Source organism: Chiloscyllium plagiosum, chromosome 3 (assembly GCF_004010195.1).
Source record: "Chiloscyllium plagiosum isolate BGI_BamShark_2017 chromosome 3, ASM401019v2, whole genome shotgun sequence".
Taxonomy (NCBI): Eukaryota; Metazoa; Chordata; class Chondrichthyes; order Orectolobiformes; family Hemiscylliidae; genus Chiloscyllium; species Chiloscyllium plagiosum.
The window spans coordinates 25,616,213-25,629,962 of record NC_057712.1 but is presented as its reverse complement, the minus strand read 5'-3'; the positions used below and the strand labels follow the sequence as shown (position 1 = coordinate 25,629,962).

The 13,750-nt window shown below is 37.8% G+C and overlaps 1 protein-coding gene across 1 annotated transcript in view; it reads right to left on the bottom strand.

Moving 5' to 3' along the window:
* Positions 1-706: 706 nt before the first annotated feature.
* The window catches only part of tmem18 (transmembrane protein 18), a 19,423-nt gene continuing 6,379 nt past the window's right edge, over positions 707-13,750 (bottom strand). The window contains exons 2-5 of the mRNA XM_043678789.1: positions 12,016-12,133; positions 6,267-6,321; positions 2,947-3,040; positions 707-2,851 (exon numbers count right to left, since the gene is read on the bottom strand). Of these exons, the coding sequence (XP_043534724.1) occupies positions 2,753-2,851; positions 2,947-3,040; positions 6,267-6,321; positions 12,016-12,133 (366 nt within the window). The 3' untranslated portion in view covers positions 707-2,752. The remainder of the gene's footprint in view (positions 2,852-2,946; positions 3,041-6,266; positions 6,322-12,015; positions 12,134-13,750) is intronic.

Below are 13,750 nucleotides of genomic sequence, written 5' to 3'. Positions count from 1 at the left end.
GATGATTAAACCATTATGTGAGCAACAGAGTGATGGAAGAGGAATGAATCAGTGATCAGTTGAGGAGAAGATTTAGAATCACCTTGCTAAAGTGAGGGAAGGCACAAAACTATTTATCCTTTCAATGGATGGATTCAATAATCACGTGAAACCTCTGGCATTATCCAGAACTAAGGATCTTTTTGGACGGATTTAAAAAGATATATTTGAAAGGAATTAACATTCACATATCATCTTCCTTCAATACCTCTTCATTATCTAGCTGGAAGAAGCTGCAATTGCCTGGTTCCATTCTTACTTCTAATTGTAGTCTAATTTAAGGAAGATCATCTGTGATGGCTTCCTTCTGTGCTCCTGCATATTAACTCTGGCATTTCCTCAAGGATATATCTCTGGTTTCTTCCAATTTATCCCAATATATTTAGATGCTGGTCTTTGATATTTGAAGAGCAGTAGTTTGATCAACACATTATATCCCTTTCTGCTTTCTCTACCAAACTAGGTAACTTTACACTTATTCATGTTATATTCCATCTCCCATGCTCTTGCCCATCCATTTAGCCAGTTCAAATAGTCTTCTTCACAATTCACATCCCCAGTTTTGTTTCATTTGGAAATTTTATTACATTTGGTCGTCATTGTGAACAGCTGGATTCTGAGCACTGATGTCAATGCAATCTAACAATTCAAACCTCCACACTCTGAGTTCATCCAAAACAGTCTTTACTTATACCAAGTCTTGTTCGTCAATCACTGCGGTGTTGACCTATTGCTGACCTATTTTAGTTCTTCATTTAAAATTTTTAATTTTTTTTCAGATTTGTCCAACTGGCCTCACTTGTCCCTATCTCGGTGATTTCCTCCAGCCACAAATCTGAGATATCTCTTCTTATATAGTTCTGGTTCCTTGAGCACTTGCAATACTAATTATTACAGTGATTATCATGCATTCAGCTACTGAGGCACAAAATTCTACTTAGGCTGCCACCTCAGAGGCTAAGTATATGGAAATATGAAAATGGGCATGTCATGTTTCTTGCCTTCTTGCACTGTCAGAATCCCAAGTTTCAGAAGATGAGTGTGTCTTGAATCAAAACTCTTAAGATTAAATTATTTTACTAAAGAAACATGACTTTTATTGTAGATGCATTGATTGATTCTGCTGTTATTGAAATCCCAGAGAATATAACTCTACATCAAGTATGTGTGATTAAACAGCTGATTTATGAATGAGCAGTTGTTTCTTCAAGGAAGAAACATAACGGCCATTTGAGTTCAGCCAAAATAGTATGATATTTGCTTCATAACATCAAAGTAACTGTTATAAATTTGCTAATCTTCCCTTCAAAATAAATAATCTGGGCCTCTCCTTCATCTTTTAAAGTGCCCTTATCAATATAATCAAAAAATGGAAAAATTTGATGAATTATATTCAACAAATATATAAAAATACTCAAGTATCCCTATCTGATATATACTTATAAACATGTTTACACAAGATGTACAGAGCAGAAAATCTGCAATCTTTCCACTAACCAATATATTTGGCGGTAAGGACCACAAAACATGTGGTGATCAGGAAACTCTTGGCTGACCCCAGCCTTGAAGATTTGACTGCTATAGACATAGGTTCCTTCCTAATAAAAGTTGGCTGCACCAGCTGAATAAATCACCTGAGGACATGAAATTCTGTGAATGGTTATACGTAGATGTTGTTATTGTCCAATGCGGTCCGTTTCAGGGTTCCAGCTAGATTCCCCAAAGAATCAGAAATATTCCACATTTGATATTTAATGATATAACCTTTACTGAACTGTACTCTCTAGTAGTTTTAGTAAGAGCATTCACCTGTACAAATGTATCCGATGTGGATAGCAAAGGTTATTTTCCTCCTCAATTTGGTTATTAGAACTGCATTTTTTGGCTCTTCACTTCTGCAAAGAATTTGGACAAACAGCCCACCATACTTTTCAGATATTTTGCTCATATCTACCCTATATCCCATATAGTGAGAGCTAAATAAACCATTGTATCGCATGCCTCTTCACATACACCCACACTCTCAAAATAAGTGCTGGATTTGCATTTCCAGGAAAAGTTATCTTTGTATTGTAAAAACCCTTGTGGCAGCTAAAGGCAACATTGATAAAGACACCGATGAATAAAGTACATGTAAAATAACAGTGCAATATGCACTGTTCACAAGCTCAAGGACATGTTCAAAACATGGAATTTACCATGATGTGAAGTGTAAACAAGACTCTGAACTGATATGTAAATTAGCCAAAAAAGTAAACTGTGTCTTCGACTGAAATGCTTCATATATGTTGAGGTACATATCAAATGTCACTCATCATTTTCCAGCCTTCAGTTTGTGTTTTAAGAAGACCTGCACACTTGTGCTAAAAACAGAAACTGAACACCAAGTCACTCCTAGGCCGAGTAATCAAGACTAATTTTGACATATGACTGATCCTGTTCGATGTCTAATCATTATTTAACAAAGAAGAACATGCTGTGTGCTAAGAGACCACGAGAGAGATTTATAGCAACAAAGGCTATATTTCCCTAATTCATTTATAGGAGTTAAAAAGTCAGCACAGGTGTAAACAACAATAACACCTTTAACATCTCCTAGGTTTACATTCACGATGATGCTTTGCCCAGCTGTACAGAGTGGACAAAGAGATAATCCTGGATGATTTGGAGACTATGTGCAGGGCTTCAGAACAACTTTAGAGATAAAAATGTCTTATTTATCTTTCTTTCCCTTTGCCTTGTTCGCACTTCTTTTCTGCTTCAATGACTTCAGTTCTGTCATAGTTGCCAATGTTCTGTACACCCACACAATCTAAGAAAACAATAGAAAGTGGTTAAATTGTGGGGAAAAAAAATTGCAACTCTGAAGAACTGGAAATACTAAGATAAATGGAAATGAATTCATACCACGATGATCATAGTGTTCAATAAAAGTGGTGTTGAAAAGACAAGTGAAATGAACATCCCATTGGAATCAAAGTACTGGTACATCGAGAATAATCTGGAAAAAAGAATTGAAAATCTGAGTATTTGTTTAAAATTTTAAGAAAAATGTATTGTATTGTATTGCTAATTTTCACAGAATGAACAAGAACTACAAACCAAAGAAGAAAGTAACTAATTGATAGAGGTTACTAGTATTGTTTAGTGCTCGCTGTTATGTCTTTGATGAAAAGAGCAATGAAGAAAGATTAGCTAAAAATCTTCAGTTAGCACATACCTTTTTTTAAAAAAAAACCTGCTGATAGCAACAACTCCCATTCTGGTGAATAGCGCTGTCAGCCATGTCTGACCCACTTCCCACATTTCTCCCTTTATGCCTTCCCCTTCCTACCAAAGCAATAGGCTCCTCCTTGTTCTCACTTTCAATCCCATCAGTAGGCACACAAAGGATAATTCACTGCCATTTCTGCCAACTCCAACAGGATACTACAACCAAATACATCTTCTCCTTCCCTCCATTGTTAGATTTCTGCAGGGACTATTCTCTCCATTAAACCCCTCTCCTCCTCACTACTCACTGTTCAAAGCCTCAAACACACGTTTCCAAGTGAAGCAGTGGTTTACTTGTGCTTTGTTCAATCTAGTCTTCTGTATTCACTGGTCAAAACGCAATCTTCTTTTCACAGGAAAGACCAAATGTAGACTGTTGAGTGCTTTGCAGAATATCTCCGCAACTCTCATCAGTTGCTTGCCATTTCAATAAACCATTTTGCTTTTGTGCTAATATTTCTACCCTGGGTTGGCTTCAGTGTTCCAATGAAACTGAACGCAAACTGGAGGAACAGCACCTCACTTTTCACTTTCGCACTTTACAGCCTTCAGAACAACATTGAGTTCAACAACTTCAGAGCATGATCTGTGTCCTCCATTGTTATTATAACAAACCTCATATCTTGCGTATGGCTTGCTGGCTTTGTTTTCAGCAGAGTGGACTCCCTGTCACACCTATCACTTGCACATACTTTACACTTCTATCTCTCCTTGCGTAGTTTAGCACTCCTTTTATCTTTTGCTTAAGGCACCCTCACCCTTTGTTCCATTTGCTCCTCCTTCCAACTGCCAAACAGCATAAAAGCGACCATCTGAAGAAGTCATATCAGATTTGAAATGTTAAGTGTTTCTCTCTCCACAGATGCTGCCAGACCTGCTGTTTCTTCGGCATTTTCTATTCTTGCTTCATATCTCCAGCATCTGCAATACTTTGCTTTTATTTTAGTCATCCTGGTGTTTACCTACCACCCAAGCACTAGTACTAATGCCATACACACAACCTGGTTCTTCATTCCTTTATTCCCCTTTCATTCAATTATGTAACTTTTCTTAAATATTGTCATAGTGGACACGACTTCTGCTTCAATCTCTAACTCTGCTAGCACATTGCACTGTCTCAGTCCTCTGCGCAATCATGTTTTTCATTGCTCTCCATGCTAAATAATTGCATTTGACTTTTATAGCCTTGTCGCTTTATTCTTGATCTGCCACTCATTAGAAATAGTTTGATTCTATCTACCCTGTTCCAAGCCTTCACAATTTTAAACAGCTCTAGTGACTCACTCCTCTTCTAATGAGCAGCCTCAAATTTTCAGATCTCCTTCTTCATTGGACTTCTTCACACTAGGCAACATCCCAATGACTCTGTGTTGTATTTTCAATATTATCTCAATGTTTCTAATATGGCTTGGAACCCAAAAGTACTCAAGCTCTGATCTTAAGATTACATACAAATTCATCATTGCATCTCGACTTGTATGTTCTACAACCCTCGCTATAAAACTTAATTTTCCATTACGTCTCATTCATGTAAGCGATAAAGTCCTTTTTTTTATTTGAACCACCAAATTGATCTACTCTTTATTTGCCTTCCTGCCGAAGTATAACTATAACGTTGTTGTTATTACCACAAGATTTTTCACCTCAGATTTGATAACTTTAAATTCCACCTGCCACTTTCTTCTCCATTCTGCCAGCATAGCCTGATATCTCCTTGTAACTTTCTTGGTCCTCAATCTACTATTTCTCCTATATTGTATCATCTGAAAAAAAAATTGGACATTGCTGGCCCAAGCTCCATGTCTAAACCATTCATGGATACAGTGAATAGTAGTTAGTTGGGTTAAGTTGAAATAACCAGGGACTCACGAGGCAGCAATGGTGGCTCTGTGGTTAGGACTGCGTCCTCACAGTGCCAGGGATCCAGGTTCGATTCCGGCCTCGGGCAACCATCTATGTGGGGTTTGCACATTCTCCCCGTGTCTGCTTGGGTTTCCTTTGGCTGCTCCGTTTTCCACCCACAATCACAAAGATGTGCAGGTTAGGTGAATTGGCCATGTTAATTGCCCATAGTGTTAGGTGCATTAGTCAGGGATAAATGTATCAGAATGGATCTGGGTGGGTTACTCTTCGGAGGTTCGGTGTGGACTTGTTGGGCCAAAGGGCCTGCTTCCGTACTGTAGAGAATCTAATCTAATCAGACTCATAGCAAGAACAGCAATTTTTAAAAGTAGCAATGATGAAAATGGAGTCACAAGCAATTTTTAAAATCAAACACTTACCCTGTTCCAGCATTTGTTTTTCTGCTAAAACAGAGCTTAAACAATAGAGAATTTATTATATTTCACATTAATTCACAGCTTTCATAACAATACAGTGGGAGGATTACATTCAACTTGAGCACAGCAACTGCATGATATATTACTTGATTAGCACATCAAATCTGATTTATTCATGGCAAGCTAGAATCCTCCTAGAATCCCTACAGTCTGAAACAGGCCCTTTGGCCCAACAAGTCCAGACTGACTCTCCGAAGAATAACCCACCCAGACCCATTCCCCTACCCTATTATCCTTATATTTACCCCGAACTAATGCACCTAACCTACATATTCCTGAACACTACGGACAATTTAGCATGTCCAATTCACGTAACCTGCACATCTTTAGATTGTGGGATGAAACTGGAGCACCCGGAGGAAATCCACACAGACATGGGGGGAATGTACAAACTCCACTTAGACAGTTGCCCGAGGCTGGAATTGAACCCGAGTCCCTGGCACTGTGAGGCAGCAGTGCTAACCACTGACCCACTGTGCCACTATCAGTGACTTTTTGAAACATATATCTAAAGTGCTCAAGTCTAAGAAATGAATGAAACAATATTAATTTGAGAAGCTTCCGATGTTATGTATATAACAGTTTTAACGCCACAGGAATTTCCATTGCCTTTACCTCCAGTTCAATGCTGCCATTTCATTAATGTATTCTGCACAGAATACCAACACAACTGCAATAAAGAGAAAAGAATATAGTAATAACAAAGGATAAATATTCAATTATTAAATTAAATAGACAACTTTAATTCCACTTATGAACAACCTGGTGATACCAACAGTAGACGTTTTGACATTTAAGTTGATTTAAAAAATACAATAGAATTCAGAATTTTTAAAATCAGTGAATGCTATACAAGTTACACATATTCTATTCCTTATAACAGTGTGAAGTTAACAGGGAAAGCATCCCAGCTTCATATTGCTTGTGTGGACTCAGTACAATGCAGAACCAAAGTTATTACTTTCGTCCTTGAGTTCAGATACAGATTTTAAATGCAATAAGGTAACTTCAGGAAAGTTTTCATCATATTCCTAATATCCATTTTTGTTGGGAGGAGGAGAATGGAAGAAATAAAAATCATGGACATATTGGAATCTGGGTAAATATGGAATTCAATACCTGTTAATTTACTTCTATTTATTCTTCAAACTGGGCACACACATTACTTTTTTACCATGCAGTTTTCTTTCACTGACTGAGGCTGTGTGCAAATGCAAAGTTGTTCCAATTTGCAGTAACACTGCCATTCTAATGTAAACAGCTTGTGTGTGGTCAAGGTGAATGAGTCCCTGGGAGGGCTGCATAGTAAAAATAATCCATGTTGGGTCAGGAAAGGCAATTAACAAATTAGAAGCAGGGTGATGTTAGGTACATTGGCCCTGATCTCGACAGAGACCCCATTATGTCTGGACAGGGATGCTGCCTATCACGTTTCCAGAAGAGAAAAAATTGCTTTTTTTTGGACACTGAAATAGGACATCTGCAGTTCTGAAGTATAACTTTTGAACTTGTCCTAATTGAGAGCCTTGGAACAGTACCAATGCTGTTTTCTTAATCCTGTCATGTGACCTTGAGCTCATCTTTAAGAAAATACATTTGCATGCAATGGTGTCAGGTTTTGTATCCAGTATAGCCATATACATTGCCGAGTGGTCAACAGCACAAGTTAGTCCTGAGGTTCAAGAGTCAACAATAAAGCTCAATTAATGCCAGATGCATAATTTAATAATACTTCATATTTTCAATGTATTAGCACAAAGATAAACATAAAAAACTCCAATAACATACTCACTCTACCATGATGAATCCAAACGTTTAAAAAAGTATTTTTCCTCAATTGACTACATTGTTCATTTAACCATAAAAGGAGACTAACTGCTGACTCTGTGTTATCATGCCATTTGCCTGATTAAAGTATCAGCAGACACCGCTGGGTGGAGTGCAAGAACACTAAAATAAACTCCATCAGTTAGGTAGGAAACCTTTGACACTTTGGAATCTTGAGCCATATTATAGAGTACTATTGACCACCAATACCCAAGTCTCATCCTCCTGAAACATCTCCCATGCTATCTACTTTTATGTACATCTCTGTACTGTTACTGTTCCTTAAAGCCTATTGTTATTGTAACACCCATATCCAAACTTTGCAAAGGATTCATACCTTCTTAATTATCTTAAAAAAAATCAAACAATAGACTGCACTCTCACCATGAGCTCTAAGTTTCTACTTCTTTTGAAATGTGGATATTCAAATGTTTGCAAATTTTCTGACTTTTGCTTCTTGAAGCATTTATTTAGCCTGACAGTGCCTCAGGGATTTACTTGTGTACTTCTAAGCTGTCATTAGCTGCAACACAGTGCGCAGCACAGGAATGTTAGGTAAAGATTCCATTTTTCAATTCTGCTTCGGTATTGACTATGAAATTGACTATGAAGTACTGCACAAATGCAATGCTACTTCCAATTTAAGATGTTTCATTTTGTAATCTAAAAAATACTTTTATGCTCAATGACAAATAACTAAGTTGTCTAACATTCTGGTTATCACTGATGTATGCCTCTATACTGTCACTTTTGAGGTAGCAGATTCTAGGCTGGATAAATACTAGAGTGTAAATCCATTAAGCCACTGTTATGATCAAGAAAATTCACTTCAAAACAACTCACAATTATGTTTACAGTATATATTGATCCTGATTTATACACTAATAGTTAAGACTCACAATGCCAACATGTTTGGCTATAAAAGCAATTTGACCAGAAGAAATAATAACTCAATGGTATTAAAAGTTTGCTTCATTATCTCACATGCATGAACCACACATAGTTTCAAGCTGAATTGAAACCTTATATGTAGTAAAACATAATTGCTATAATTAGATTACTTCTACAGATTTTGAGTCAGAAACCTGGTAAAAGGCAAAACTAAAGAGAATCCATCAACAATTTTCAGATGACAAATTAAACAGTTAAACTTGGGAATCTCTGACTATTTCAAGGAATATAAAAGTTGGCTAGTCAAAATGGATTTTAAAATTAAATGAAAAATGAGTCAGAATAATAAATCATCATGGGATTGCAGAAGAATAGGAAGCCAGTGGGAAGATTCAGATTCTAAAAATCTCAGTGACTCTCAGCCTTGTTCACATAAAGAGTTTCATAATGAACCATTAAAGATTATAAAGTTAGAAGTTTCACCTAACTGTATTAAAGGCTTGTCTACATTGATGCCTTTACCTTATATTATGTGGACAGCTGGTGACTAGCACTACAATAGTTGGGATTCCCTTCAATTAAACCCCAATGACTGTGCTTCTATTTCTTCATAGCACTGAGTAGAATACCAGCTATCAAATTGTAGGTGTGAATTAAACAGTAAGAAATTTAGATTCAGTTAGTTAAATTGCTCTTTTTTAAAAAAAAAAATTACTATCTTGTATCATTGTTCCACAATGTAATAGGTTAGTTGTACTTGTAAAGTGCTTCCACATTTACTGCAGAAGGTTTTCAGAACATTTACAAAGCATCATACTGATCTCTAGTGGCAGTAATCATATGACAATGCCAAGTATCGTGCAAAATTTACAGCAGTAAAATTGCAAAGTTTCAAATGGGTTTGGCCTGCAACATAATTTTCAGTGTTTCCAACGCATGTAGATTATAGAAAACATTTTGCTTTCCCTGCAGGCTTATCTACTTCATAGTTTGGAAGACAATATCATACTTCTAATGGCTTTGCAATATAGAAACATTTGCTGGGAACAGTGGGCTTAAATCATAACAAATAGGCTGAATAGACTGGGATGTTTTTCACTAAAGTGTTAAAGGTTGAAAGTTGACCTTGCGGAGGTTTATAAAATCATGATGGGCACAAATAAAATGACTAGCAAGGGTCTTTTCCCTAGAGTGGGGGAGTTTGAAATTAGGGGACATAATTTTAAGGTGAAAGGAGAACGTTTTAAAAAGGTCATGAGGGGCGAGTTTTTTTAAAAGAAAATAGCATGTGGAATTAACTGCCAAACAAAGTGGTGGATAAAAGGTACAGTTACAACAATTAAAAGACATTTGGACAGGTGTATGAATAGGAAAGGTTTGATGGGATATGGGCCACATGCAAGCAAGTGGGACCAGTTTAGTTTGGGAACACGGAGTAGACTAATTGGACAAAAGCGTCTGTTTCCATGCTGTGTGACTCTATGACTCTATGTGTACCACCAGCTCAAACAAGTAACAAAACTTATGTTATTGAAAATGGAGCAACATTCTCTTTCGCTAAGCTCTCTCTTGTAGCTGACATTTATAATACATACATGCAGTACTTGAATAAAATTAGCATTTTCTTTTGCAATATCTTGTAGCCTTAAGCTTCTATATGATAAATCTATAAGAATTTTAATGGATATTAGTCAAACATCATTTCAACAAAATCTGTGGTCACACTTTCTCAGTCACGGTCAGCAAGGCATGGAGCTCATCAGGTGCTCTGCCATGTATTTACAACAAAATAAACTAGAGGCATTAGGGCTGTTCAGAAACCCTGTAACAGACGGAATGGTCAGCAAACCATGAACCCATTCAGAAAAAAAATAAATGATAGGGTAGAATATTTAAAGTAAACTAGCTCAACAACAGTCTCCAATCAATCAAGAAAGATTCTGATATTAGGCACCCTGCCTGCACAGTATAAAAGTGATTTGCTTTTCTGCTGGGTAATTTAAAATAAAGACTAAATATTTCAAAATATGCTGATAGTTCCTGTTTTAAAGAAAAGCTGGCCTCCTTGGTCTTAAGGTGTTATTAGGTGGACTTTTGTTATGGCACGACAACTTGTTGGCCAATTAGAGTCAGTGAAAGACTGGTGATTTTTTGGGAAAGCCACTGATTCACACATTGACTGGTAAGACATGAGGCCACCAGTGGAACTTCTCCTGGAGTTAAAATCTAGGGGTGGGAATTTCATCTAACGAGAGATGCTAGCTAACCGGAAGCTGTCGATCTTTGTACTCCACGGCACTACCGAAACAGCCTTTGCTGCTGATGGAAGGAAATACCCAGCTCCCCACCACAGTCCCAGGACTGTGAAAGACCCAGATCACAGATAAATAATTCCAAGAGTTGTCTGTGGGTGGGAAGTCGCAGTGAAAAGGGATATGGCATGACTGTCAGTGAGATTCCTCTTCCAGTGTCTCAATCACAGAGTGATTATTTCTCATTGAGAGACAAGTCCTGCTCTGCCCACAGCTCTCAGGTAACAAGCTGCCTGCATTGCTTCACCTGACATGAACACTGCCTGGTGGTAAGCATGCCAGAAGCTGGGTTGAACTTATTTTAAACTTATATTTAATTAACTTGTTTCGACCGATTATGGTATACCTTCAGGACAGGTTAGATTGGGACCAAAACCTTCTGGCCCAGAGGTAGGAACACTATCATTGTACTACAATACTCCTTGATTGTAACAATGATGAAGGGATTAAGCCCTCTAGTGATTCCTAATTGCTAACTTTATAGAGTCATAATTGGAGGAAGAGAACTTCTTCAAGGAAGGCATCCTTGTAAGAGGATTTGCAGTAGGTTAAAATCTTCTAGGAGAAAGTGAGGACTGCAGATGCTGGAGATCAGAGCTGAAAATGTGTTGCTGGAAAAGCACAGTGGGCGGAATCTACTGTTTCCACTGGTGGCAATTGTTGAGGAAGCAAGGGCAGTTAATTAGATGAGATTGTAGCATACCTAAACCCTCACTTTTTCCTGCCTCCAGTAGAATTTAGTTTGGGTTCAAAGGCACATGGTTGAACTAGCCACCTTGCTTCCAATTATGACTGAAAACGTGTTGCTGGAAAAGTGCAGCAGGTCAGGCAGCATCCAATAAGCAGGAGAATCGACATTTCGGGCATGAGCCCTTCCTGAAGAAGGGCTCATGCCCGAAATGTCGATTCTCCTGCTTCTTGGATGCTGCCTGACCTGCTGCACTTTTCCAGCAACACGTTTTCAGTCATAATTGGAAGCAAGGTGGCTAGTTCAACCATGTGCCTTTGAACCCAAACTAAATTCTACTGGAGGCAGGAAAAAGTGAGGGTTTAGGTATGCTACAATCTCATCTAATTAACTGCCCTTGCTTCCTCAACAATTGCCACCAGTGGAAACAGTAGATTCCGCCCAATAATGGACAGTAATAACAAGTGAGAACAATCAATTCTTCAAAATTGCTTTTGGACATGTTTAAAAATACATTGAAAGATAAACGCAAAACCACATACTAACAAATAAGTTGAATCTGTGAAAGGCCCTTGGACTGAGTGAATACTCAATAAATCTTCAATGGTAGCTTTTTCACACCAATAAAAACATAAAAGCAACTTACTCATAAAAAGGAAATGAGCAATCTGAAATCTGTAGAATTTAACTGTTGCCAAGGTAAGTAGAAGGCAAAAGGCATGAAAAGCTAGCAGTCCAATCAGCCACGGCTCTGACCACTGAACCTGGAACACAAAGAAAACAGTAAAAAATTTACAAAATAGCCACCTTAATCAATTTTATTAAAAGTTTCTGGCACAAGCCTCTGAACATTTCACCAAGTTGATCTCTCAAAAGACCCGAAAATGGATCTTGCAACTTGATCCACTCTGCACAGAACTCTGTACAACACAAGTTGCACACTACTTTACACACTCTTCTGTACACCTCAGTGCCTAGTATCTAATCACATCACTGCTCTGTGCCAAAAGTAAAACAAACCCATTTTGTACAAAATTCATTCTTCTTTCCTTCAGTTAGCCAACTGTGCTGCCAAATTCTGCTATTAAACATGTAAAACAATAGTTTCATTCAGTTAAAACACATTCACTCTGGTATCAAAATTGATAGCTCACGACCCATATTAGCATCTCATGACCGTATTTCACATGAAACTGCAGTGTGGCACTGAGAATCAACAACTTTAACTGCCATAATTGCCTATGTAATAACAGTGAATATACCAAAAATTATTGTCTTGCAAGAATTTTGGGATGAACTGAGGCAAAAAATGCAGATCAATACAAGTTCTTCTACTTCATAGGAAATGAGGTTGGGAACATTCATCAGTCACCCCATTCCTGAGTGGTCAACCTCAGTAACATTCCATATATTATACTGAAACTGCATCATTTTATTTTTAAATATCCTACTTTATTTACTAGTAGGGGGTAGATTTGATTATTGGCAAACGCATAACTGAATCACTCATTTTGACAAGCAATGATCGGCTTGATTTGCTGACCATACTTTACAAACAGACAGCTTTTGACACATAATGAGGCTCAGATTAACAAAAGGCTGATAGCGATGTAATTGGGTCTTGCCTATGGAAATGGCTGCCTGTACCAGATTGGTGTAGATGAATAGCTCCAAAATGCAGGCCCAACATCAGATGGTTTTGACACTGTCTATACGTTCAGCATAGTGCTAGAATGGAGAATAAATGAATTGGCACTGTTGCAATTTGAAACTTTATTTCTGATGATTATGACTGAGAGGATCTTATAACACACAAAGTCACTGACTGACTGTTCGGTCAGCTATGTTTAAATAAAGATGGTTCCTTACACCCATGGCATTCTAAACTTCTTTCATGTATACTGCAACCATAATATCAGAGAACTGAAGAGGAGCCCTCACAAGGGAGGGCATGCAAATTCTTCTACCCATGTCTACTTTTTAAATAACGAGGTCTGTGGCTGGATAAACTGCACCAAGCCCTCTACAGGACAGCAATGACATTGCTAAGACCTTCTTATTATTAACCCTCTCCATTTTAAAAAAAAAAGTTATTTTCTGTTCAGCACAATTTTTACCGAATTTCCAGTCAAGGGCCAGGGTTGGAGGTTGTTGCCTGGGAAAAAAGAATCAACCTGCGTCCCACTGCACTATTGCAGTGTACTAAAACATATTATTGGTGTGTTTCCCCTGCAATATAAACCCGCTTCGACTCACTACAAAACTGGGAGAAGTCACATCTTGAGGCATGTTTTCAAACATGGAGGAGGATGTTGCCAGGGTTGGAGGATCTGAGCTACAGGGAGAGGCTGAACAGGCTGAGGCTGTTTTCCCTGGAGCGT